The 24,838-nt window shown below is 42.8% G+C and overlaps 1 protein-coding gene across 1 annotated transcript in view; it reads left to right on the top strand.

Moving 5' to 3' along the window:
- Window positions 1-338: 338 nt before the first annotated feature.
- Fat4 (FAT atypical cadherin 4) overlaps window positions 339-24,838 on the top strand; it is a gene marked incomplete at its 3' end in the record, with an annotated part of 96,976 nt that continues 72,476 nt past the window's right edge. Inside the window, exon 1 of the mRNA XM_042692994.1 lies at window positions 339-5,513. Coding sequence (XP_042548928.1) covers window positions 339-5,513 — 5,175 coding nt within the window. The remainder of the gene's footprint in view (window positions 5,514-24,838) is intronic.

Genomic DNA, 24,838 nt, shown 5'->3' on the forward strand with positions numbered 1-24,838 from the left:
TGCGGATCAAAAACAAAACTCAAGGAAAGGCAAACAGAAAAAAAAAAAAAGCCAGAGGGCCGAACAACTTTCCTGAGAGGATCCGCCGGGGGCCCGCGGAGTCCGCGGCCGCTTTTCGGCTCAGCATCTTCCCCTGCGCCCTGCGTGCATCGGGCGACCTGGACCCATTTTTTTCGGTGCTGCAGGGGTCTTTCTGGGGCCGAACTGAACTGCCTTTGACAGTCTAGGGGTCTCAGCCCCAGCCGATCGCCTCCGCTGCTCCATCCGACCGGGTAAGGATTCCTCGCCTCTCCTCAGCTTCCTTCCCTGCGGGGACTCCGCTCTGGAAGCCAAGGACCATGACCCTGGCAGCGGACGGGGCTGCGGGCCACGCGTGCCCGCCGCCCCTCACGCTGTGCCCATCCCGGCTCCTTCGAGTCCTGTGGCTGCTTTGCCTGCTGCCCGGCCCCGCCTGGGTCGAGGGCGCCGAGCAGCGCCAAGTGTTTCAGGTTCTGGAAGAACAACCGCCCGGCACCCTGGTGGGCGCCATTCAGACGCGCCCCGGCTTCACCTACCGGCTCAGCGAAAGCCACGCCTTATTCGCCATCAACAGCAGCACCGGAGTCCTGTACACCACGGCCACCATCGACCGCGAGAGTCTGCCTAGCGACGTGATCAACTTGGTGGTGCTGTCCAGTTCACCTACTTATCCGACCGAAGTGCGCGTGCTGGTGCGCGATCTCAACGACAACGCGCCCGTCTTCCCGGACCCCTCCATCGTGGTCACGTTCAAGGAGGACAGCGGCAGCGGGCGGCAGGTCATCCTGGACACCGCCACCGACGCGGACATCGGCTCCAACGGCGTGGACCACCGCTCCTACCGCATCGTGCAGGGCAACGCGGCGGGGCGCTTCCGCCTGGACGTCACCCTGAACCCCAGCGGCGAGGGCGCCTTCCTGCACCTCGTCTCCAAGGGCGGGCTGGACCGCGAGGCCACCCCGCAGTACCAGCTCCTGGTGGAGGTGGAGGACAAAGGCGAGCCGAAGCGGCGGGGGTACCTGCAGGTGAACGTGACAGTGCAGGACATCAACGACAACCCCCCGGTTTTCGACAGTACCCAGTACCAGGCAGGGGTGCCCGAGGACGCGGCCGTGGGTTCCAGCGTCCTGCAGGTGGCAGCGGCGGACGCGGACGAGGGGACCAACGCGGACATCAGGTACCGGCTGCAGGACGAGGGCACCCCTTTCCAGATGGACCCCGAGACCGGGCTCATCACGGTGCGCGAACCGCTGGATTTCGAGGCCCGGCGCCAGTACGCGCTGACCGTCCAGGCGATGGATCGGGGTGTGCCCTCGCTGACCGGGCGCGCCGAGGCGCTCATCCGGCTGCTGGACGTCAACGACAACGACCCGGTGGTGAAGTTCCGGTACTTTCCGGCCACATCCCGCTACGCCTCCGTGGACGAGAATGCCCAGGTGGGTACCGTGGTGGCTTTGCTCACTGTCACCGACGCCGACTCCCCGGCGGCCAATGGCAACATCTCTGTGCAGATCCTCGGAGGCAACGAGCAGCGCCACTTTGAGGTGCAGAGGAGCAAAGTGCCCAACCTGAGCCTCATCAAAGTGGCCAGTGCCCTGGACCGCGAGCGCATCCCCTCCTACAACCTCACAGTCTCCGTGTCTGACAACTTTGGGGCGCCCCCCGCCGCAGAGACCCGGGCGCGCTCGTCTGTGGCCAGCCTGGTGATCTTCGTCAACGACATCAATGACCACCCGCCAGTCTTTGCCCAGCAGGTGTACCGGGTGAACCTGAGTGAGGAGGCGCCCCCTGGGAGCTACGTGAGTGGGGTGTCTGCCACGGACGGGGACTCAGGGCTCAATGCCAACCTGCGATACAGCATCGTCTCTGGCAATGAACTGGGGTGGTTCCGGATAAGTGAGCACAGTGGCCTGGTGACCACTGCAGCCTCTGGTGGCCTTGACCGTGAACTCGAGTCCCAGATTGTACTGAACATCAGTGCTCGCGACCAGGGAGTCCACCCCAGAGTGTCCTATGCTCAGCTAGTCGTTACTCTTTTGGATGTGAACGACCAGAAGCCAGTGTTTAGCCAGCCACAAGGGTACCAGGTGTCTGTGGTGGAGAATACCCCAACTGGGACAGAATTGCTCGTGGTTGGTGCAAAGGATGGGGATTTGGGTGACAATGGGACAATCCGCTTCTCCCTACAGGAACCGGAAGGTGCCCACAGGGTCTTCCGGCTGGACCCTTTGTCGGGGAGGTTGAGCACAGTTTCCTTTCTGGACAGGGAGGAGCAAGCCTCCTATTCTCTGTGGGTTATGGCCACAGATCTGGGCTCCCCTCCCCAGACGTCTGTGGCCCGCATCAACGTGAGTCTGGTGGATCTGAATGATAACACTCCAGTGTTCTATCCTGTCCAATATTTTGCTCATATCCAAGAGAATGAACCAGGAGGGAGCTATGTGACCACTGTCTCTGCCTCTGACCCTGACCTGGGGCCCAATGGAACTGTCAGGTATACCATTTCAGCAGGGGACAGGTCCAGGTTTCAGATCAATGCTCAGAGTGGGGTGATTTCTACTCGGATGGCCCTAGATAGAGAAGAGAAAACAGCCTACCAATTGCAAGTAGTGGCTACTGATGGTGGCAATTTACAATCACCCAACCAGGCCATTGTCACCATCACGGTTTTGGACACACAAGATAACCCACCTGTGTTCAGCCAGGTGGCCTATAGCTTTGTGGTGTTTGAGAACGTGGCTTTGGGCTATCAGGTGGGCAGAGTGTCAGCGACAAGCATGGATCTCAACACGAACATCACTTATGTCATTACCACTGGGGACCAGAAAGGCATGTTTGCCATTCACCAGGCCACAGGACAGCTGACCACAGCCAGTGTGATCGACAGAGAAGACCAGGCATTTTATCAGCTCAAAGTAGTAGCTAGTGGTGGTGCAGTGACTGGAGACACAGAGGTGAACATAACAGTGAAGGATCTGAATGACAACGCTCCTCATTTCCTCCAGGCTGTGGAGAGTGTCAATGTGGTAGAGAACTGGCAGGCTGGCCATACTGTTTTCCAAGCTAAAGCAGAGGATCCCGATGAAGGCGTCAATGGCCTAGTGGTCTATAGTCTGAAACAAAACCCCATGAATCTGTTTGCCATCGATGAAAGGAATGGTACTGTTAGTCTCCTGGGTTCCTTGGATGCACATGCTGGTTCTTACCAAATGGAAATCTTGGCGTGTGACACCGGGGTGCCCCAGCTTTCCTCTAGCCTCATTGTAACCGTGTATGTCCATGATGTCAATGACAACCCACCTGTGTTTGACCAGATTTCTTATGAGGTCACTCTTTCTGAGTCTGAACCTGTGAATTCTCGGTTCTTCCAAGTTCAGGCTTCTGATCAGGACTCTGGGGCCAATGGAGAAATTGCATATGACATTGTGGAAGGCAACACCGCTGGTGCGTTTGGCATCTTCCCAGATGGTCAGCTGTATATAAAAAGTGAACTTGACCGTGAGCTTCAAGACAGATATGTTCTGATGGTTGTTGCTTCTGACAGAGCCATTGAACCACTCAGTGCTACTGTGAACGTGACTGTGATTCTAGAAGATGTTAATGATAACAGACCTCTTTTCAACAGCACTAATTACATGTTTTACTTTGAAGAGGAGCAGGCAGCTGGGTCATTTGTGGGCAAAGTAAGTGCTGCCGATAAAGATTTGGGGCCTAATGGAGAAGTAAGGTATTCCTTTGAGATGGCACAGCCAGACTTTGAGTTACATGCCATCACTGGGGAAATCACAAGCACTCGTCAATTTGACAGGGAGTCTTTTGTGAGACAGAGGGGAAACGCCATGTTCAGCTTCACAGTCATCGCCATGGACCAGGGGCTCCCTCATGTGCTCAAGGACCAGGCGAGTGTCCATGTGTACATGAAGGATATAAATGATAATGCTCCTAAATTTTTAAAAGACTTTTACCAAGCTACCATATCAGAGACAGCAGCTAACCTAACCCAGGTTTTAAGGGTATCGGCTTCAGATGTCGATGAAGGCAATAATGGACTGATTCATTATTATCTCATCAAAGGAAATGAAGAAAGGCATTTTGCTGTGGACAGCATATCAGGTCAGGTGACGCTTATCGGCACCCTGGATTATGAAACCACACCGGCCTATTCCCTAGTGATCCAGGCAGTGGATTCAGGAGCAATCTCCCTCAATTCAACCTGTACACTAACCATCGAGATTTTAGATGAAAATGACAATAATCCTTCCTTCCCCAAGGCCACGCTAATGGTGGACGTTTTGGAGAACATGAGGGTTGGTGAGCTGGTGTCGTCGGTGACGGCCACGGACTCGGATTCGGGGGACAATGCCGATTTGCATTACAGCATCACCGGGACCAACAACCACGGGACCTTCAGCATCAGCCCCAACACTGGCAGCATTTTCCTCGCTAAGAAACTGGACTTCGAAACCCAGTCTCTGTATAAACTAAACATCACTGCCAAAGACCACGGCAGGCCCCCTCGCTCATCCACTATGTCAGTGGTGATCCAGGTGAGAGACTCCAACGACAATGCACCCAGCTTTCCGCCCGGGGACATCTTCAAGTCCATCGAGGAGAACATTCCCGTCGGCTCGCCGGTCCTCTCCGTGACGGCGCACGACCCCGACGCCGACATCAACGGCCGGCTGGCCTACGCCATTGTGCAACAGCGGCCCCGCGGGGGCCATTTCTGCATAGACGAGGCCCAGGGTGTCATCTACACAAGCGCCGAGATTGACCGAGAGTTCGCCAACCTCTTTGAGCTGACCGTGAGGGCCAGCGACCAGGCCGTGCCCGTGGAGACCAGGCGCTGCGCCTTGAAGAATGTCACCATCCTGGTCACGGACCTCAACGACAACGTCCCCACGTTCATCTCGCAGAATGCCCTGGCGGTGGACCCGGCCACTGTGGCCGGCTCGGTGCTGACCACCCTCCTGGCCGCTGACCCCGACGAAGGAGTCAACGGAGAGGTGGAGTATGAGATCGTCAACGGGGACGCGGGCGCCTTCAGCGTGGACCGCTTCAGCGGGGACCTGCGCGTGGCGGCCGCCCTGGTGCCCTCGCGGCTCGTCTACAACCTCATCGTGGCAGCCACAGATCTTGGCCCTGAGCGCAGGCGATCAACTACAGAACTGACCGTCCTTCTGCAGGGCCTGGATGGGCCCGCGTTCACGCAGCCCAAATACATCACCATTCTGAAGGAAGGGGAGCCCATTGGCACCAACGTCATCTCGGTGGAGGCGGCCAGCCCCCGGGGCGCCGAGGCCCCCGTGGAGTACTACATCGTGTCTGTGCGCTGCGAGGAGAAGACAGTGGGTCGCCTCTTCACCATCGGGCGACACACGGGCGTTCTGCAGACGGCCGCAGTCCTGGACCGGGAGCAGGGCGCCTGTCTTTACCTGGTGGATGTTTACGCCATAGAGAAATCGTCGGCTTTCCCCAGGACGCAGAGAGCAGAGGTAATGATTTGGAATTCTCTTTGTATTTGCTGTGAATGCGATGTTAATGTACGTTATTGTCTCTGTGTGTTCTTCCTATCATGATTTCCACTGGTTGATAGATTGATGGTTTATTTGCTTGATTGGGCCAGTCCTGGAGCTTAAAACCAGGTTAGTGCTCTACTGCTTGAGCCTCACCTCCACTTCCGGCTTTTTGAAGGTTAATTGGAGATTGAAGTCTCATGGTTTTCCCGCCCAGGTTGGCTTTGAACATAGACCCTTAGATCTTAGCCTCCTGAATAGCTAGGGTGACAGCTGTGAGCCACTGCTACCCAGTTATTTTCCCTTATTTTTTAATGCTGAATTATTATTATTTTTTAATAAAAAGGAGCAGAGGGGAAAAAGGTTCTGTCATAAATACTATTTCAGAAAAAATGTAGAGGTATGATCTTGGTTACTCTAATGACATTTTTTTCTAGTATATGCATCACCTCATAGAAATCATCAGGCTAAGGAGAAATAGTAAGTGGGATCCATTTATATGAACTGAACTGTGGTACTAACCTACACTTACCTTTCAGTAAGGATGACCTCCAGGGGAGGGCAATCCCAGAATAAAAAATTCCCTGTTGCACAATGAAAACCTTCAGTAGAAGTCTGCAAGGTGACCTAGCTTTTGGGGATGAGTAGATTTGGAGATCAGCGTGAGAACTTACATAAGGACACTGTTAACTGCCATGTCCTTAGCAATCTTGGCATATTCTTTTTCAAAAGTGCGTAATTCTGATGGGCTGAGCCAAGTTTGGGAGGAGACTCTTGACATCATCTGAAGTACGTTCTAAGCTCCACCCTCTGACTCAGGTCCATCCTTTCTCCTCCCCTGAAAGCATATCATGTTTTATGAATGAACCAAACGGAGTTGTGTAATGCCATATAGAAGTACATGCTGATGGGTAAGGGATTGGTGTTTCACGGTACAAGCCAAGAGAATACCACACTTGGCCTTTCCTATCACAACTCTAGGTTACAGCCTCCATGGTCCCATTGATTGTATTTTCTCAGTTGAATTTCAATTTCCTGTGTTGAGCTGATCATTGTCCTGCTTTGATCCAGTGATACTGGGGAAGGTCTCGTTTGCTGTCTTCTAGGTTTTTTTTTCTACCTTCCCTCACAGATATTCTAGAGCTTGTTACTCAGCCAGAAGTACAAAATATCAAATGTGGTTTGTGATACTTGGCGGTCACCCAAACACAACATGCTGGTGAAATACAGGCTCGTGTGTTTGTTTTCTTGGTCTTTTCTCTTTGGGGAGGAGGTGGGGAGCTCGCTTCATTTTCAATGCTCATTTGTTCTTATCCTGTAAGGCTCCCCATCATCATTCATTTTCATGATAGCTGACTGAATCTGTGCTGTCCACGTCTTACTGGGAAGTAGAGACAATTAAAAGAATACTTAGTAGATGTAACTCTTAAATATATTATTCTAAGTGAGGTTTACTTTTATATGCATAGTCCCGAAAGTTTATAGATAAATTATCTTCTTTTACTTATTTTTCTGCTGTTTTGATTTAATTTTATATTTTGTGTGGGTATTGGGGCTTGAACTTGGCATCTTCGATTATTTGGTTTTTCGCTCCAGGCTGGCACTCTACCACTAGAGCCATACTTCCACGTCCAGCTTTTCCCTGGTTCACAGTAAAGTCTCATGGACTTTACTGCCTGGGCTGGCTTCTAACTGCAATCCTCAGATCTCAGTTTACTGACTAGGTTTACAGATGTGAGCCACCAGCTCTGATCATGGCTCTGTTTTATTTAGCTCTTTAGAAAATTCTGAAATATATAGGCTGGGAATGTGGCTTAGTGGTAGAGAGCTTGCCTACCACGTATGAAGCCTTGGGTTCCACTTCTTAGTACCACACAAACAGAAAAGGTCAGAAATGGAGCTCTGGTTCAAGTGGTAGAGTACTAGCCTTGAGCAAAAGAAGCCCAGGGACAGTGCCTAGGCCCTGAATTCAAGCCCCAGGACTGGCAAAACAAAATCTGAAATATAGGAGTGGTTTGGTTTGGCTCATGTCAGGGTTTATCACGACTTAATGTGTAATTTTATTTTACTCTCTAAATACCAAACTCTGTGTCTACTATTTTTTTCTCTAGATTTCTTTGGTGAAGTGATTTAAATAGAAAGTCAAAATATTTATTGAAGGCAAGCAGTTTGGGCTTTGGATGACTTTGTTCAAGTATAAAACAGTTACATTACTAAGTGCTGTTTAGTTCAGGGTATTGCAGTTTATTAGAATACTGTACAGATTCTATTAGATTACTTTAGAATACTATGTAGAATGAGAATCTATGTTCAAGTTCATTATTGTTCATTGCTCTTTGTTCATTAGACAAGCAATATATCTTGAATAACATTGCCTCTGAAAGGTATGAGGTAGGAATAGTCATTAAAATGATTTTGCCAGTAATTGATGACACTGTCCCTATTTTTAACATCAAGTAACATCAGTTAAAAGTTATCATACAAACTGTAATTCATTCATTTAAAAACCTAAGGAGAATTCAATATGATTTTTAAAAAATGCAAAACATTGTGTCAGAATATTGTCTGTGAACTTAAGGACTGAAATTGAAAACTGAGTTTACATTCCAATGTCCAGGCACTCTGAACTTGAAAGCAATTAAAAAAAATTATTCCAAAGAATATTGACAGCAGTAGTTGGGAGTTTAAATTTCGTATTCTTATTGCTTGTATTTTTCAAAGATAGACAAGAAAAGTGTTCTTTTTTTCTTTTGCTCAATTTATAATTGTGCCAAAAAGAAGTTATGAATGACCTCTGTTTGTTAGAGATGATTTTTAATTGTATCCACACCCAGACTGTTCAATTCACTTATAAGTTTGTGTTTATGCTGATAGGATTTAGAGTTATGTGTGCTTTAAGCAGAGAGACAACAGGTAAAAAGCAAACCATTGAATTTGCATTCTTTTCCAAGCTCCCTGCTTGAGGTGGCATGAATAGGAAGACCTTTGAAGACATTATTTTGAGTTGAAGACACAGATTTATTTTTCCTTTTTTTTTTTTATTCAGACACGTGCAGAGTCATGATTTTGTTAGAGTAGCTCCTATAACGTCTCTATCATGGTTTGTCAATTGTTTTTGAGCTCCTACACAAGAGCAAACTTAGCAAACTTATCTTTTCTTGTGCCTGTGATTGTACTTGAACTTAGGACCTGGGAGCGGCCCCTTAGCTTTTTTTCATTCAAACCTGGAGCTCTACCACTTGAGCCACAGCAACCTCTGGCTTTTAAAATGGTTAATTGGAGATTAGAATTTCACAGACTTTCTTGCCCTGGCTGGCTTCAAACTGTGATCTTCTGATCCCAGCCTCAGCTAGGATTACAGGTGTGAGTCACCAGCACCCAGGTAAACATTCATTTTTTAAAATAAGTGTTACCAAAGGGCATGTGGGTAGGTCCTAACTGGACCTCAAAAGATGAGGAACTTTGTTATTGCTCTTTGCTTCTTCAGTTTTATAGTACCTTCTGCACCACAGACACTTGAAGCACATTTTCTGAGTGAGAGAGTAGAATGGCTAAGATCTGAATATATGTCCCTGCATGGGGAATAAATTGGCACAAGAAAGTTTGGGGGGTGGAGGGATGAGTAGAGTGTTAAATCCGATCCTATCATTAATTGAACATAGAAATTATCTCTGCTCTACAAATGTCTGAAACCTCCAAAAGCATGGACATGGAGTCAGGGAGTCTGATGTGGAGTTTACAGTTTAGACAGTACAAAGTGATGTTCTCAGACCTTTTGGATTGCAGGACTCTTCTGTGCTCTTCAAAACCACCCAAAGGGGCTTTTGGTTAGGGATGTCTTATCTATTGAGATTTTCTATTTTTAATACTAAAGCAAAATATAAAGCTTATTTAGTTAAAATCTGCACTAGACACAATGTTTTCATCTTACTTAAAGACTACTTTATTTCTTTGCCTTTTTACTTTTATGATCCTTAAGTAATTGTACAAAGGGGCTGCAATTCCACATGCCAGTTTATGAGTACATTGCATCCTGATCACTGTTACCCCTTCCATCCTCCTCCTCCATTTCCCAACCCCTTCCCTCCCCTCAAGTTATAGGACATCATTTTCACACAACACAGTGCATGCTATGGCTGCATTCACACACCCTTCCCTTTTCCATTTATCTGCCCTCCTCTCCTTGTACCCCTCTTTCCTAGCCTCCCCTACCTCCCCAACAGCACATGTTTTAGACCTCTGGTACTGATATCTTCTAAACTTAAAAAAATAAAAAGAGTGACATGGGAATTTAGATATACCTCCAATACACTGATCATTGCTTTTGTTTGTTTTTCCAGTGGTAAGATTACTGGGTCTTACCATCACTCTCATTTTAAGTTTTGAAGGAACTTCTCCCATGTCTTTCATACTTGTCTTGTTAGTTTATATTTCTTGGTTCTTGAGTTCTCCTCCAGGGTCTGAGTATTAACTTGGCTTGGTCTGCAAGTTGTACTACTTGGTTAGGTTCAAGTTGGTTATTTACTCATTTACTTATTTATTTACTGTGCTAATTCTGAGCTTAAGCTCAGGGTGTGGGCTTGTCCCTGAGGTTTGTTTTTTGTTCAAGGCTAGTGCTCTACCACTTGAGCCACAGCTCCACTTTTGGCTTTTTGGTGGTTAATTGGAGATAAGATTTTTTTGGATATTTCCTGCTCAGGCTGGCTTCAATCCTTGATCCTCAGCTCTCAGCCTCCTGAGTAGCTAGGATTACAGGCTTGAGCCTCTGGTGTGCAGCTGTTGTATATTTTTCAACAGTCATTTATTTTGTCTTCTTTTGAGAATCGTCTGTTCAGATCTGCTATCATGATTAAATCCAATAATTCATTTCTGCTATTTACTTATGCATTTTCAGATGTATAATTGGAAAATGTTTTCTTCCATGAGTACATTTTCTCCCATGCTGTATTAAAGCTTTTAAGTTTGAAGTACCCCACTTGTCAATTGTTGCTTTTATTGTCTGCCAAAACCAGTGCCAAAACGAATGTCTTGAAGCATTTTCTGTTTTCTTCTAATCATTTCATAGTTTCAGGTTTTACATTTAAACTTTTAATCTATTTCAAGCTAAATTTTATACAAGTAAGAGGCAAAGGTCTAAAAAAAGAGATAGAGGGCTAATTTCTTTCTTCTGTGTGTGCCTATAAAGTTGGCCCAATGCTTTTTAATGAAGATCTGTCGTTTTCCCCTGTATTCTTGGTGCCATCATTATAACTGTGTAGATCCATTGCCAGAATGTATTATTCTTTTCCACTGATATTGAGGTCTGCTTCAATATCAGTTCATCAGTTATAGAAAAATCCTTAAGTATGCTGCCTTTGACCTTAGTGGCGATGGTTAGAGATGACTCAGAACTTGAAATGTTATATATCAGCTTACGCTACACTTCTTTGCCTTGAATAGTAGGTTTGTTTGTTTATTGAAAATTAGTTCCTGAGGAGCTTTTCTTTCATGTGAAAATAATATTTCACAAATTCACAAATAAAACAACTAGTTCAATGTACAATTCCAACACATGCTTTCCTTTGAGACCACAATTTTTAGGTAGAGAACAACATTTTCAGAGCATTATTTGATCTTTGCCACAAAAGATATTGTAATCGGAGTCTTGATTTATTATAATTATTATTTTATTGTTTTTGTGAAAGGGATGTTTTTCTTTCTGTCTTAATTTTTTTTTGTACTGGTGCTTCTGGGGCTTGAACTAAGGGCTTGAGCTCCATACTTGAGCTTTTAATGTTCAAGGGTGACACTCTATCACTTGAGCCACACTCCACTTCCAGCATATTTGGTGGTTAAATGGAGATGATAGTCTCATGGGCTTTCTTGATAGGGTTGGCCTGGAACCACAACCCTCAGATCTCAGCCTCCTGAGCAGTTAGGATTACAGGCATGAGCCACCAGTGCCAAGCTGTTTCATTATTTTCAATTACTTTATTCCTCCTCCTCGCCCCTGCTGCCATTCCTGGGGTTTGAACTCTGGGCCTGGGCACTGTCCCTGAGTCTCTTTTTGCTCAAGGCTAGTGTTCTACCCTTTGAGCCATAGTGCCACTTCTGGCTTTTTCTGAGTAGTTTATTGGAGATAAATGTTGTATAGCCTTTTCTGCTGGGCTGGGTTTGCACTGCAATCCTCAGATCTCAGCCTCCTGAGTAGCTAGGATTATAGGTGTGAGCCACTGGTGTCTGGCTGTATTTTGGAAATGGCATTTGATTTTTACTGTGAATACCTGGCAATAAATACAGTTACTGCTAAAATATTTCAAAGCTGCTATTCTGATTTGTGTAAGATAATAGCTGTTTCTTCTGTACCTTTACTATATGTGTCAACACACTAAATGAGCCATGTAGTGTTTTCTGTCATTAGAACACATTTTTGGCTGTCTGGATCTCCTGACACAGGTTTTTGGTTTACCTAGGGGACAGTGCACAATCTACAGTGTGTGTGTGTGTGTGTGTGTGAGAGAGAGGCAGTTGTTTGCTACTGAGATTTCGGCACTTCAAGAAAACAGAAAAGATTCACTAGTAATAAGACATTAAAGGCAGGATTTGAGAGCAATCCCACTTTTGGGCATTTACCCAAACGATCACAAACAAGACCATACTAAAGCTACCAGCACAACTATGTTTATTGCAGCATTATTTACCATAGCTAAGATATGGAACCAACCCAGATGCCCCTCAGTAGATGAATGGATCAAGAAAATGTGGTATGTAATCACAATGGAATTCTATGCCTCCATCAGAAAGAATGACATTGCCCTATTTGTTAGGAAATGGAAAGACCTGGAAAAAATTATATTAAGTGAAGTAAGCCAGGCCCAAAGAAACATAAGGTGCCATGGTTTTCCTTATTTGCAATAACTAGTATATGTCTGAGTCAAGCAGAAAAGGTCAGATAAGTTGATGTTTGGCGAAATGAACCCCAAGATAAGGACTCAAGTGGTTTTTCTTTTTTCTATTGTTTCTAACATATTTATAAGATGATTTCTTTGTTGCTTTGTATTTCCCTCCCCCACGATACAACCTCTGTTTTCACTGTTTTCATGTTGGTATAATTTGTGGAGGGGAAGGGAAAAAGCAAATTGCTTAAATAGGGATATAGGTGGTCCCATTACAACAATGAGATGTACATATCATTATGTCGAAAAACAAACTTTACAACTTTGGCTGACTGGGGTGGTGGGGGGGGGCGCGTGGTTGGGGGGTGGGATGGGAAGGCAGGGATGGTAAGGGGAAACAGAGGAGGAGGCAACAATGCTTGATAAGAAATGTACTCATTACCTTGCTCATGTAATTGTAGCTCCTCTATATGGTATTTTCACACTAAAAACTTATTAATAAAAAATAATAAAGGCAGGATTTCAGTATTAGATGGGTGGAATGTGATTCTTTTAAAAAACTAGACTGTTTTAGTAGTTGGATAATAAATCATTCTTACAAGGAAAACATAAAGATTCCTAACAGAAGTGAGGACGATATTAGTCAGGTCACTGGTGGTCACACAGTTTAGCCAGGAGCTAGTGGCTTACGCCTCTCAGGAGGCAGAGACCTGCTGATTGGGCTTCAAAGCCAGCCAGAGCAGGAAAGATTATGAGACTCTTCAATTAATCACTAATGTGCTACAAGTGGAGTTGTGACCCAAATGATAGAGTTCTAGCCTCAAGTGAGAAAACACAGAACTTCACCCAGGCCATGTGTCCAAGCCCCAGATCTGGGACAAAAAAATTAAATAAACAAACAAACCTGATACTAAAGAGAGCTGGGTATGTGATAGTAAATACAGTAATTATTGATACTTTATTACTAGTTGTACATTTGGATATATGAAAGTGCTTTTAAAACAACTTTATTATTTAAAACTTAATTGCAAATAATACCATCACCATTTCATGGTTGTGGGAAACTATGCAATCCCCTTTCCCTGCAAAAAAAGTTAAGTAAGTTCATTTAGATAGAACATAAGTTTTCTTCCAGATTTGGATAACTCTAGAATTTGTATTCATAACCACTGTTCTAGAAAGTCAGAGCAATATGCAGGCTTAGTTAAGAGATGTGTCCTGTACTTTGTAGATATAAGAAAATGTATGCTTTAAAGAATGTTTTTTTTCACTTTTGTGTTTGTTAAGAAACATTATCTTGTATATGAAATAAGGGAAAATGCCCATTTTAGGTCATTTCCCGTGGTAGTTTGGTGATGCCAGCTAGATTGAGGACAAGATGTTCGCTGGAGGGGTGGAGGTGAGAAGAGAGTAGGGCCTAGGGATGGGTGGCCAACACAGGACTTGCTGGGGCCTCCCCCTCACAGCACTGCCCAGTCTGGAAGCAGTAGGTGCCTGGTCTTAGTTTATTTATTTATTTGGTTTTGTGCTGGTACTACAGCTTGAACTCAGGGCCTGGGGTGCTATTCCTTACGTTTTTTTGCCCAAGGTTGGCACTCTAATACTTGAGCCAGGTCTGCATTTTGCTATTTAACTGGAAATTAGTTCCTTTGGATTTGTCTGCTAAGACTATCTTTGAATTTAAATCCTCAGACCTCAGCCTCCTGAGTGGTGGGATTACAGGTGTGTCACACTTTTCTGTGCTGTGTCCTGATGTTGGAATGGAGGGGATAAAAATGGAGACTATATTAAGGAAGGAAGATATTTTAGAGTTTCATCTGCTCTTTTTTTTGAACAATGGGTGATTATTTACTGATTTGTTTTATTTCTTCTTGATGTACTTTAAAATATATTGGAAAAGAAGCTGCAAATTAAAGGGCTTAATAAGGTCTTTTGTGTGTGTGTGTGTGTGTGTGTGTGTGTGTGTGTGTGTGTGTGTGTGTGTGTGTTGGGTGTGTGTTAGTACTAGGGTTCGAACTCAGGGCATTGCACTGTTGCTTAGTTGTTTTACTCAAGATTGATACTCTTACTACTTGAACTATACCTCCATTTCCAACTTTTTACATGTTAATTGGAGATGAGTCTCACAGACTTTCTTACCTGGGATGGGTTTGAACTGTAATCTTCACATCTCAGCCTCCAGAGTAGCTAGGATTACAGGTGTAAGCCACCAGTATTTCCCAGACTTTACAGTTCTTAAGACACAAACAACTGTGTTTTGTAGTCCATGCTGCATATATTCAATATCTGTGGAGAGCCAGACACTGGTGCTCATTCCTATGGCTCACATCTATAATCCTAGCTTCTTAGGAGACTGAGGTGTGAGATTTGAAGTCAGCCTGGGCAAAGAAAGTCCATGAGACTCTTATCTCCAATTAAGCATTTAAAAAGCTAGAAGTGGAGCTGTGTCTCAATTGGTACAGCACTAGCCTTGAGCAAAAATATTCAGGACACACACACACACACACACACACACACCACACCACACACACACACACACACACACACACACACACACACACCACAGATAATGTCTGTTAAATATGCCTGATCTAGTCTGGTATTCTGCTGATATATATATATATATATATATATATATATATACACACACACACTATATATATATATATATATATATATATACATATATATATATACACACACATACATAAAGGCAAAACCTATCTAAGGAGGAACTTGCTGGGTATTTCCTTTATTTATTTATTTATTGCCATTACTAAAACCTTCATCCTTTACATCATTTATTGTCCCAGTAGGTTTTGAGGTCACTGTACTTGGAGTGCTTCTGAAAATTACTTCTGAGCTTAGGATTATTTCTGAGCTTAGGGTTTTTCACTGCTTTGTCTGTAGCTTGCACTTTGTCATCGTTAGAATGAAATACTGCCCAGGGCACTCATTAGTTGTGAAGTATTGCTGTGTTAATGACATAGAAGACTAATGGGCCCAGGAGTGTGCCCTCTATTCCAAGAATTAATAAAGCCTGGGCTCAGCTCTTTCCCATCTTCCTTGCAATAACTAGACCTCGCCACAGGAGCTTGTGAGTGGAAACAAAAAGATCAGTGGTCAAGGGACATGGGTCCAGATGAACTTGAAAGTTGCTTAAAGGATACCAAATGAACAGTCTGCGGTAACTGTTCTCGAATGCTCTCAGGGTGTCATTTCTGGCAACAGCAGCCACTATTAACAGCATATGAAATAAGAATGTGGACTACTAGAAGAACATTCATATCCTGTTATACAATTGTGCATTATAGATAGGTGCTACTGGCTCATGCCTGTAATCTTAGCTACTTAGGAGGCTGAGATCTGAGGACCATGGATCAAAGCCAGCTCGAGCAAGAAAGTCTGAGAGACTCATCTCCAATTAACTGAAAGCTGGAAGTGGAGCTGTGTACTAGCCTTGAGAGGAAAATCTAAGAGAATATGCAAGGCCCAGAGTTCAAGTCCCTATACAGGTACAAAATACTTTAAATCAAACAAACAAACCAAATATACTTTATAACATGTACACTGGTAATTATGTATGAACTTCCATGCATCCTTTATGCAAAGAGAGTTGCATTTACCTTGATGTTAATGCCTGTGTCCAATTTGGACATTCAGATTATGAAAATGAAATATGTCAAACTTCCAGGTGACATATATGGTAAACAAGAATTGACTATAGGAAGCTAATCTTCCCGTTTACAAACATACATACACTTCAGAAACAATGAGTAAAAACTGAATATTTTAAAGCTTTTAAGAACAAATTGAAGCTAGGCACTGGTGGCTCATGCCTGTAATCCTAGCAACTCAGGAGACTGAAAGCTAAGGATCAAGCTTCCAAGCCAGCCCAGGTAGGAAAGTCTGTGAGAATCTTATCTCCAGTGAACCACCAAAAAGCCAGAAGTAGAGTTGTGGCTCAAATGGCAGATACTAGTCTTAAGCAAATAATAATAAAAATCTCATGGAAAATTCATACACACACACACAGCAGAAAAGAGAAAAGAGAGAAAGAGATAACATAGAAACATTTAGAAAGAAGTTTGTCAGTATTCTGATTCTAGGTTATGTTAATCCCAACACAGCACAGCTCCTTAAGAGTAATTAGTACTTTCTGTATTCCTTATAGCATACAGTTATTGCCACCCCAAAAGTTTCCATCATTCTATATATTCCCATAAAGAACAGATTAGGAGCCAAGGCAATTTAGGTGATTGCCTGGTATTTGGATCACTTTTAGCTCTGTCTTTCTTTAGATTATACTTATAACTGTCCATTCTTTGTTTTGATTTATTAAACCCTAGACAGGAATGGATTTCCATTTTTCCAAGCTACTGACTCACTTCCTTCCACCTACCAATTTTGGCAATAGTGTTTTGAACAATTGGCCTATGCCTGTCTCTTTTCTTCTCATCATCTCTTAAATCATTTATAACAGGCTTGGCTCCTGACCCTCCAGTGAGGTTACTCTTACCAAGGTCAATAGCGACCTTGGCACGTTGCTGGATCTAGTGTCATTTCTCCAAGCTCACTTATTTAACCCACAGAGCGTTTTTTGGGTATTTGTCTGTCAGTATTGGAGCTTGAACTTAGGGCCTTGTGCTTTTGCTTGGCGTTTATACTGGTTGGTGTTGGCTGGTGTTCCACCCCTTGAACCACATCTCTACTTTCAATTTTTTTCTGTGTAATTTGAGATGAAAGTCACAAGGAATTTTCTGTCTAGGCTGGCCTTAAATTGTGATCCTCAGACCTCAACTTCCTGAGGAGTTAGAATTACAGGTGTGAGCCATCAGCACCTAACTGAGAACATTTGAACGAGTGGTTTTCTCACTTCGGTTAAATATTTTCAACTTCCAAATCATCAGTATCAGTGACTTTTTGTCTTTTTTATGTCTTTGACCACATTCTTTTCAATCTCTTTTTACCAGCTTTTCTCTGACTTCTTAAACTGTAAATGTTTGAAGAGCATGAGAATCAGTTCTTGAAATTCTTCTCTTTTCAGTATGTTCTCATTACCCAGAGTATGCAATCAATCAAGATGCTGAACAACAATTTAACACACACACACACACACACACACACACACACACACACACACACACACACACACACACACACACACACACATGACTACCAAATCTACCGTACTCTCCTGACTTCTATATTTAGATACTAAACACAATACTTACTCATCGTTCAACTGACTTTTTAAATTTTTTTGGTGTTGGTCCTGAAGCTTGAACTGTGGGCCTGCACACTGTCCCTGACGTTATTTTTTGTTTGTTTGTTTGCTCAAGGCTGAGGCTCTACCATTTGAGCCACAACTCTACTTCTGGCACTTTTTGTGATTAATTAGAGATAAGACTCTCATAGACTTTCTTGACTGAGATACTTTGAACCATGATCTTCAGATTTCAGCCACCTGAGTAGATAGGATCACAGGCATGAGCTACTGGTGCTAAGTTTAATTGGCTTTTTTTTTTTTTTGCCAGTCCTGGTGCTTGAACTCAGGGCCTGGGCATTGTCTCTGAGCATCTTTGCTCAAGGCTAGCCCTCTACCACTTGAGCCACAGAGCCACTTTTGGCTTTTTCAACTGATGGCAATTACAGTCTTCTGGTTGCTCAGGTAAAAGTCATGGGACATTATTTTTCATCCCTCCCCCGACCCCCTCCCCCACCACGTGGCATACTGGGTTTAGGTTTGAACTCAGCATCTGGGCACTGTCTTTTAGCTTTTCTCTCAAGGTTGGCACTCTACCTATTGAACCACAATTCCACTTTGGCATTTTGGTGGTTAATTGGAGATAAAATCTCATGGACTTTTCTGCCTGGGCTGGCTTTGAAGCTCAGTCCTCCAATCTCAGCCTTCTAAGTAGCTAGGATTGTGAGTGCCTGTCTTGATATCATCTTTGGCACTTCACTTTGTTTTCATCTTATGCACAATCAGATTTCTTTCCAAAGTCTTCAAAGTATAGTTGGACAGCAGTCATCTCTCCTCATAACTGTGTTCACTCCCTGGGTCTATGACATTGACATCTCTTCCTCCTAGTGCTTCTGTGACACCCTTTCCTCTGTCCTGGCTCTACCCCATCTCCAAGAGCACAAAGCTCCCTCTCCAAGGTGCTTCCTGCCCTTCTTCCCCTTGCATAGAACATTCTTTTCATTAAATATATCTTATAGTATCGTATTTAGGTCACGTATTTCCTATAACATATATTACATGATGTATGATATAACAAGGAAGTCTGGGCAGTTTTTTTCAAGACTTCTAGTATTTGATTCTGTCTTCCATTCCATCTGAAGCTCAACCTTCACTCTTGCCTCTTCATCCCACCTCCTCTCATTCCTCTTCTGCAGTTCTCGATTCTTCCATGTATGGCTGACCAGCCTTTTTCATCAGTTCCGTGTGTTCTCACCTCCTACATGCCAAAATACCTTAAAATTTACTATGTCCAACATGAGAGTTAGCCCTGAGATTATCTCACTCAGAGCTTTCCTATTTTTTTTTTCTAAAAGAAAAAGTCAGGCATTTATAGGGACTCATGGGACTGCAGGTGACTGCTCTAGTTGATGATGTTGCTGTCAAGGCACTGAATTCTCCTGTATGCTGCAAATAGCAACTGCAGTGCTCAGTGCAGACCCTGTCCCTGGTCTCAGCCTCTCAGGCTCTGTCCCCTCTGTCCTCAGCCTGGATGACCCATTTCCATGTCTCACTCATGTCTTCCCTCTATCTCCCCTCTCCTTCCATCTCCTGTCTGCCTCTCTTTAATCTCTGTTGTTATCTATATGACTCAAATGGCAGTTCTTCTCTCTAGAATGCATGCTCCAGGAAGGGAAAGTGCATCTCCTGCTTCTGTGTGCACATCTTCTAGTAGACCTGGCTTCATGCATGGTAGCAGCTCAATCTGCCATAGAACAGGGAGTTTCTGCCCATCATGCTATGAATATGCTGCTTGTGCCTTGGCTCGGTCATTGAGTGACACATGCTGAAAGACAGGCTCCACTTTTCAAATCTCAGCCCAAGTGTCTGGAGCTTCTTCTGAAATTGGTGAAGAAGCTAGTTAATTGTCGAGAACTGATTTTCCTGGATAAATGACAGTGCTGCCTGCCTTGACTGGTGAAAATCCTTGTAACCCCATCTTCATATGTATCTATTATGTATATCGGTGAAGTACAATGAAGTCACTACTGGCAATTTTATAGATATTTTGGTAAAACAGATTATATATGAGTGTATATGTATATATAATATTATGATACACAATTATAATACATCATACTTATGACAAGTATCATAAATATATAATTAGTATGATATATTGTTTTTACAATATATCATTAGCATTTATCATAATTATGTTATAAACTTACCTTATTGTATATTATAATAAATACATATTATGGCATACAGATTATGATATATTATGCTACATGATGGTATACATTATATATAAAATGAAATATAACATATTTATAACATATATGATATATTACATACTGTGATATATTAGACATAGAATGATATATGGTGTATATCATATATATTATATGTTATAAATATGTTATGATTAATCAGAGGTATATTATGGCATATACATCTCAATATATATTAATATATCAATATTCCTATGTCTATTTCTCTATGTGTATCATTACCATGACCTCTCCCTTCTTTAGAATGCATTTAACTTGGCTTTGGAAAGCAAACCTACACTTACTGTAAACTGTGCAATAAAAGTAAACATGTGGAAACTTAAAAAAAGTACTACTTTCCACATTGATAAATTTAAGCATTGTCTGTCTTTTCAAGGTCATGACCCTCGTCAGCATTTAATGTCAGTAAGAGCATTAAACTGGATAAACACTCCACGCTGACTGAGGCAGGGACAGAAGAGTGTGGTTTTGATTTTAGAAACTGTGACTCACAGCTGTGTTACAGCTCCTGCCAAAATTTCCTTTTACCCCATTAAAGAAATGGAAATGGAAATACCTATTGCATAAACTTCCTGCAAGGACAAAAAGATACCCAATAGTGTGTTGATTTTTTTTCTAAATTATGATATCTTCTCAAACTTGGGAGTTTTCATTTGTAGTTAGGACATTTCCTGAAAGCCAAACTTATAAAAATTTCAGAATAAGCAAATAGAATGACTGCTATACACAGTCCTACGAAGATTAGCTTCCTCAGCCACAGCGCCACTTCTGGTTTTCTGAGTGGTTTATTGGAGATAAGAGTCTCATGTACTTTCCTGCCCAGGCTGGCTTTGAACCTGAATCTTTAGATCCCAGCCTCCTGAGTAGCTAGGATTATAGGCATGAGCCACAAATGCCTGGCTTCTCTGTGCAATTTTATACTCTTTTTATTTGTGATGGACTTGAAATAGGTTACCAAAGCATACATACAATGAAAGAATCAAAGAGCTAAATGAATTTTTAGGAAGTAAAAATTAGTGTTTCTAGAAAATAATACTTGAATATAGAAGATTAATCAGAGAAGTATGCCACTTAGGTAACACACTGAATTTATGTTTACACTCGACAGGGTGAATTCAACACAGAAACATGACTAGATTTGTGTCATGGTATTCTGAGACTAAACACATACACACAACAGACAAATAAAATTAAAACCAAAGCAAAAAATAAGAAATACAGATTTTTCTAGGCCTAGGAAGCAATGTAGAATTTGTAACACGGATGCTAAAAAGACAGTTTGTAGGTGGCAATGTTTTTCAATGACAGATTTTCAACCTGTCTTTATTTTGGTATTTTTTTATTGGTAATTTGTGGCCTTACAAAAGTACTGTTCTGGCAAATTAATTATTTATGGATCAAGAGAGATTCCTCATATCATTTAGCTATTTTTCCTGGAGAGATTAATATTTTATAGCCATAAGAATAATGCTCCTGTCAGGGTTTTCCCATAGTAACAGTGAAAATCTGATTCTGGAAGTTTTCAGGAAAAATTTAGCTTAATCCAAGAAGGGATTTCCCCTTCACTTCCTTTCTCTTCCCTCCTTTTTTCTTTCTCCCTTCCCTGTCCATCCCATCTTCTTCCTTCTTCCCATCTCTCTCCCCTACCCTCCCTTTTCTTTTTTCTTTTTTAAATAGTGTTATTGTAAAGGTGATGTACAAGGGTTACAGTTACATAAGTCAGGTAATGAGTTCATTTATTTTGAACAGTATTCCCTCTTCCCTCACTCTCTCTCATCCCCCCTCCCTTTCTTACCTTTGTCATGTTTTCCTCTTCCCTGCCTTCCCTTCCTCACCCTTTTATCTATATTCCTCCCTTCTCCCTCTCTTTTTCTTCCTTCTTTCCTTTCTTCCTTCTGTCCCTTCCCTCCTTTCTTTTTTGGACCATCTTATAATTGGATAAATACTTAGTGTGCATCTCTAGCAATCTGTGTCCTAGCTTGTTTACATTTATTAAGAAGTAGAACAATTCCTTCGTGAGATAAGAAAATTTGTTATTGCTATTTGAACACTGGTGTTAATTTTGAAGATGTGACACAGTCTCCTCCAGTATTAACAACCCAGGAGAACTATGTTCACATCCCCATCCTTTCCCATGATACAATCCCATGTGTGCCAAGCAAAGACAGGTGAAGAACCAGTGCTGGCCACACCTACAGCACCAGGAGAAGGAGGCAGGCCTCAGTGTGCAATTCTCAAATGATCTTTTAGCACCTAGCTTACAAAGGATACACAAACAATAATGTCTAGTAGTGTACTTGTGTGATACACCCAGTTGACAGAAGCACAGATCAGCTCTCTCTTCTTGTGGACTTCCATGCCTAAGGGGAGGCTACATCCTTTAGAAACTCCCAACACAAACATGGGATTAACTAGAATGGAGACTGGGGGCAGTGTAAACTAATCTTCAGGAGGATGCTGACGATGTTTTTGACCCAGCCTTTGGCTCTTCCCCACCTTGCTCCCCATAGTGTCATGGTACCAGCTGACTTCTGTCCCTCGATTCTCTCACGTCCTGGACCAGTAGCTGCTATGTATGACCTTTCCCCTTATGACAGCAGTTCCACGTCCTTCCTAACATGTTAGGAAGGTCTTCATGTTAGCTAGTCCCTTGTAGGGATCATGCTTGAAATTTAAAATAAATGTCTTAAAAATTATCGTCATAATTCCCTGAGATGGATATTGATTTTTCAGATGCTTGATTGAGAGTGTCATTACATGCTTTATGTAAAACAAAGCATACCTTTTATTTACTGCTTTAGTGACAATTTAAAATTGAACTGTCAAGGCACCAATGTAGCTCATGCCTGTAATCCTAGCTACTCAGGAGGTGTACATCTGAGGATCCAGGTTTGAAACCAGCTCAGGAAGACAAATCCGAGAGTCTCTCATCTCCAATTGACCAGCAAAAGTCCTGAAGTTGGAGGTTTGGTTCAAAGTGTCTAATGATAAGGCTAAGGATCCATGCTCAGGCCCTGAGTTCAAGCCCTGGTACCACCACATGTGTGTGTGTGTGTGTGTGTGTGTGTGTGTGTGTGTGTGTGTAATGCACAAAGTAAGCATTTAAAGAATAAGACTGTAATATTTACTTTCATAGCTTAATTACTTCCTGAAGTCAGTTTTTACCTCCATTAATAAATTCAATGTACACTTTATTTTCAAAAGTATTTCTGTTAACACAAATGTATAGTTGTGTATTGCAAGGTGAAGCAGTAAAATAAAATAAATTTGAAAATTATTTTTTTGTGCTTGTACTGGAGCCTGAACTAAAGGCTTGGGTACTGTCCTTAGCATTTTCTCTTAAAGCTGTATCACTCTACCACTTGAGCCACAAGTTCATTTCCTTGGGTTCTTTTTGTTTTGTTTTGTTTTTGCTGGTTAAATGGAGGCCAGAACTTCACAGATTTTCCTGCTTAGGCTGGCTTTAAACCTTGATCCTTAAATTTCAGTCTCCTGAGTAGTTTGGATTATAGGCATGAGCCCCAACACTTGCTTCACGATATTTTTTTTTCTTTTTTTTTTGTCGGTCATGGGGCTTGTGCTCTGGGCCTGGGCGATGTACCTCAGATCTTCAGCTCAAGGTGAGCACTCTACTGTTTGAGCCACAGCTCCACTTCCGGTTTTCTAGAGATAAGAGTCTCACAGACTTTCCTGCCCAGGCTGGCTTTGAACTGTGATCCTCAGATCTCAGCCTCCAGAGTAGCTAGAATTACAGGTGTGAGCCACTAGTGACAGGCTTCAGGATAGTTTTGTAATTCCGTTTATATTGTGTTAGCTTCAGACAGAAACTAATTTTCACTGGGCCACAATGCCTTCATCTCTTCCACTCCCCAGGGAGTGCCTTGCGAATACCCCACATACCCAGGAGGTGTTTCCTAAGAGCTGCTTGGGAGTTACCTTTGGCTAGTTACCACTTGTGTGGTCCAGAAGGCAGTGATTTCCAGGGAATGTAAACAGCTTCCGGTCATGTAAACAGCTCCTGTCCCACAGGACCTCCTGACATCTCCAATGCCTAGCAAAGACTCACAGCAAACCAACATGCACATTCCTCTTCCTGATTTTAAGGAAAATTTTAACGAAGTTTGTTAAAATCTCTCTCTAGTAATTTTCCTCATTAGGTGAGATCAGATAGAAAAAATAATGCTTTAATGACAGGGACTAAACAACTGAAAGACATAATTAAGACCTTAGAGGTGATTAGCTAAGAGAGGGAAATGAATGTCATTTTGGGTAAATTGAAGAATATTTTACTATAATGCCAATGTTGAGCATTGTTTAATATATATGCTTGGTTTTGATATGTGTCAATACTGACAGAAAGCATTTTTTTAGATAGGAAAAAAACAAAGACTACAGATAGAGAGAATGGGTTATTATTTCACACAAATAGAGCAGAGACTTCAGAATATATTTAGGCGTGAAAGAGCTTTATTTTTAATTTAATAGCACATTATTAATAATGACAAATTTTAAAATATTCTAATGTCTGATCACTGTAAGCATTCATTCACACTTTTCTTACTTTTCTTTCTAAGAAAACTTATTTTGAAAACTCTTCTTCCTATTTGTGATATTCTAAGTAAGGTATATTTGTGTTACAATAGAAGAAATGAAGGCCAAGTGCCAATGGCTCCTGATTGTAATCTTAGCTATGCAGAAGGTCGAGATCTGAGGATCATGGATTGAACCCAGGCAGATAAACCTGTGAGATTTTTACCTACAGTTAACAAAGAGCCAGAAGTAGTGTTTTGGCTCGGTAGTAGAGCTAGTCTTGAGGAAAAGAACTCAGGGACAGTGCCCAGGCTCTGAGTTCAAGCCCCAAGACTGGCACCAAAAATTAAGAAAAGAAGAGGAAGGAAGAGGAAGAGGAGGATAAGGAGAAAAATGAGAAGGAGAAGGAGGAGGAAGAGG

This window comes from Dipodomys spectabilis, unplaced genomic scaffold (assembly GCF_019054845.1).
Source record: "Dipodomys spectabilis isolate Male_0828 unplaced genomic scaffold, ASM1905484v1 ptg000162l, whole genome shotgun sequence".
Lineage (NCBI taxonomy): Eukaryota > Metazoa > Chordata > Mammalia > Rodentia > Heteromyidae > Dipodomys > Dipodomys spectabilis.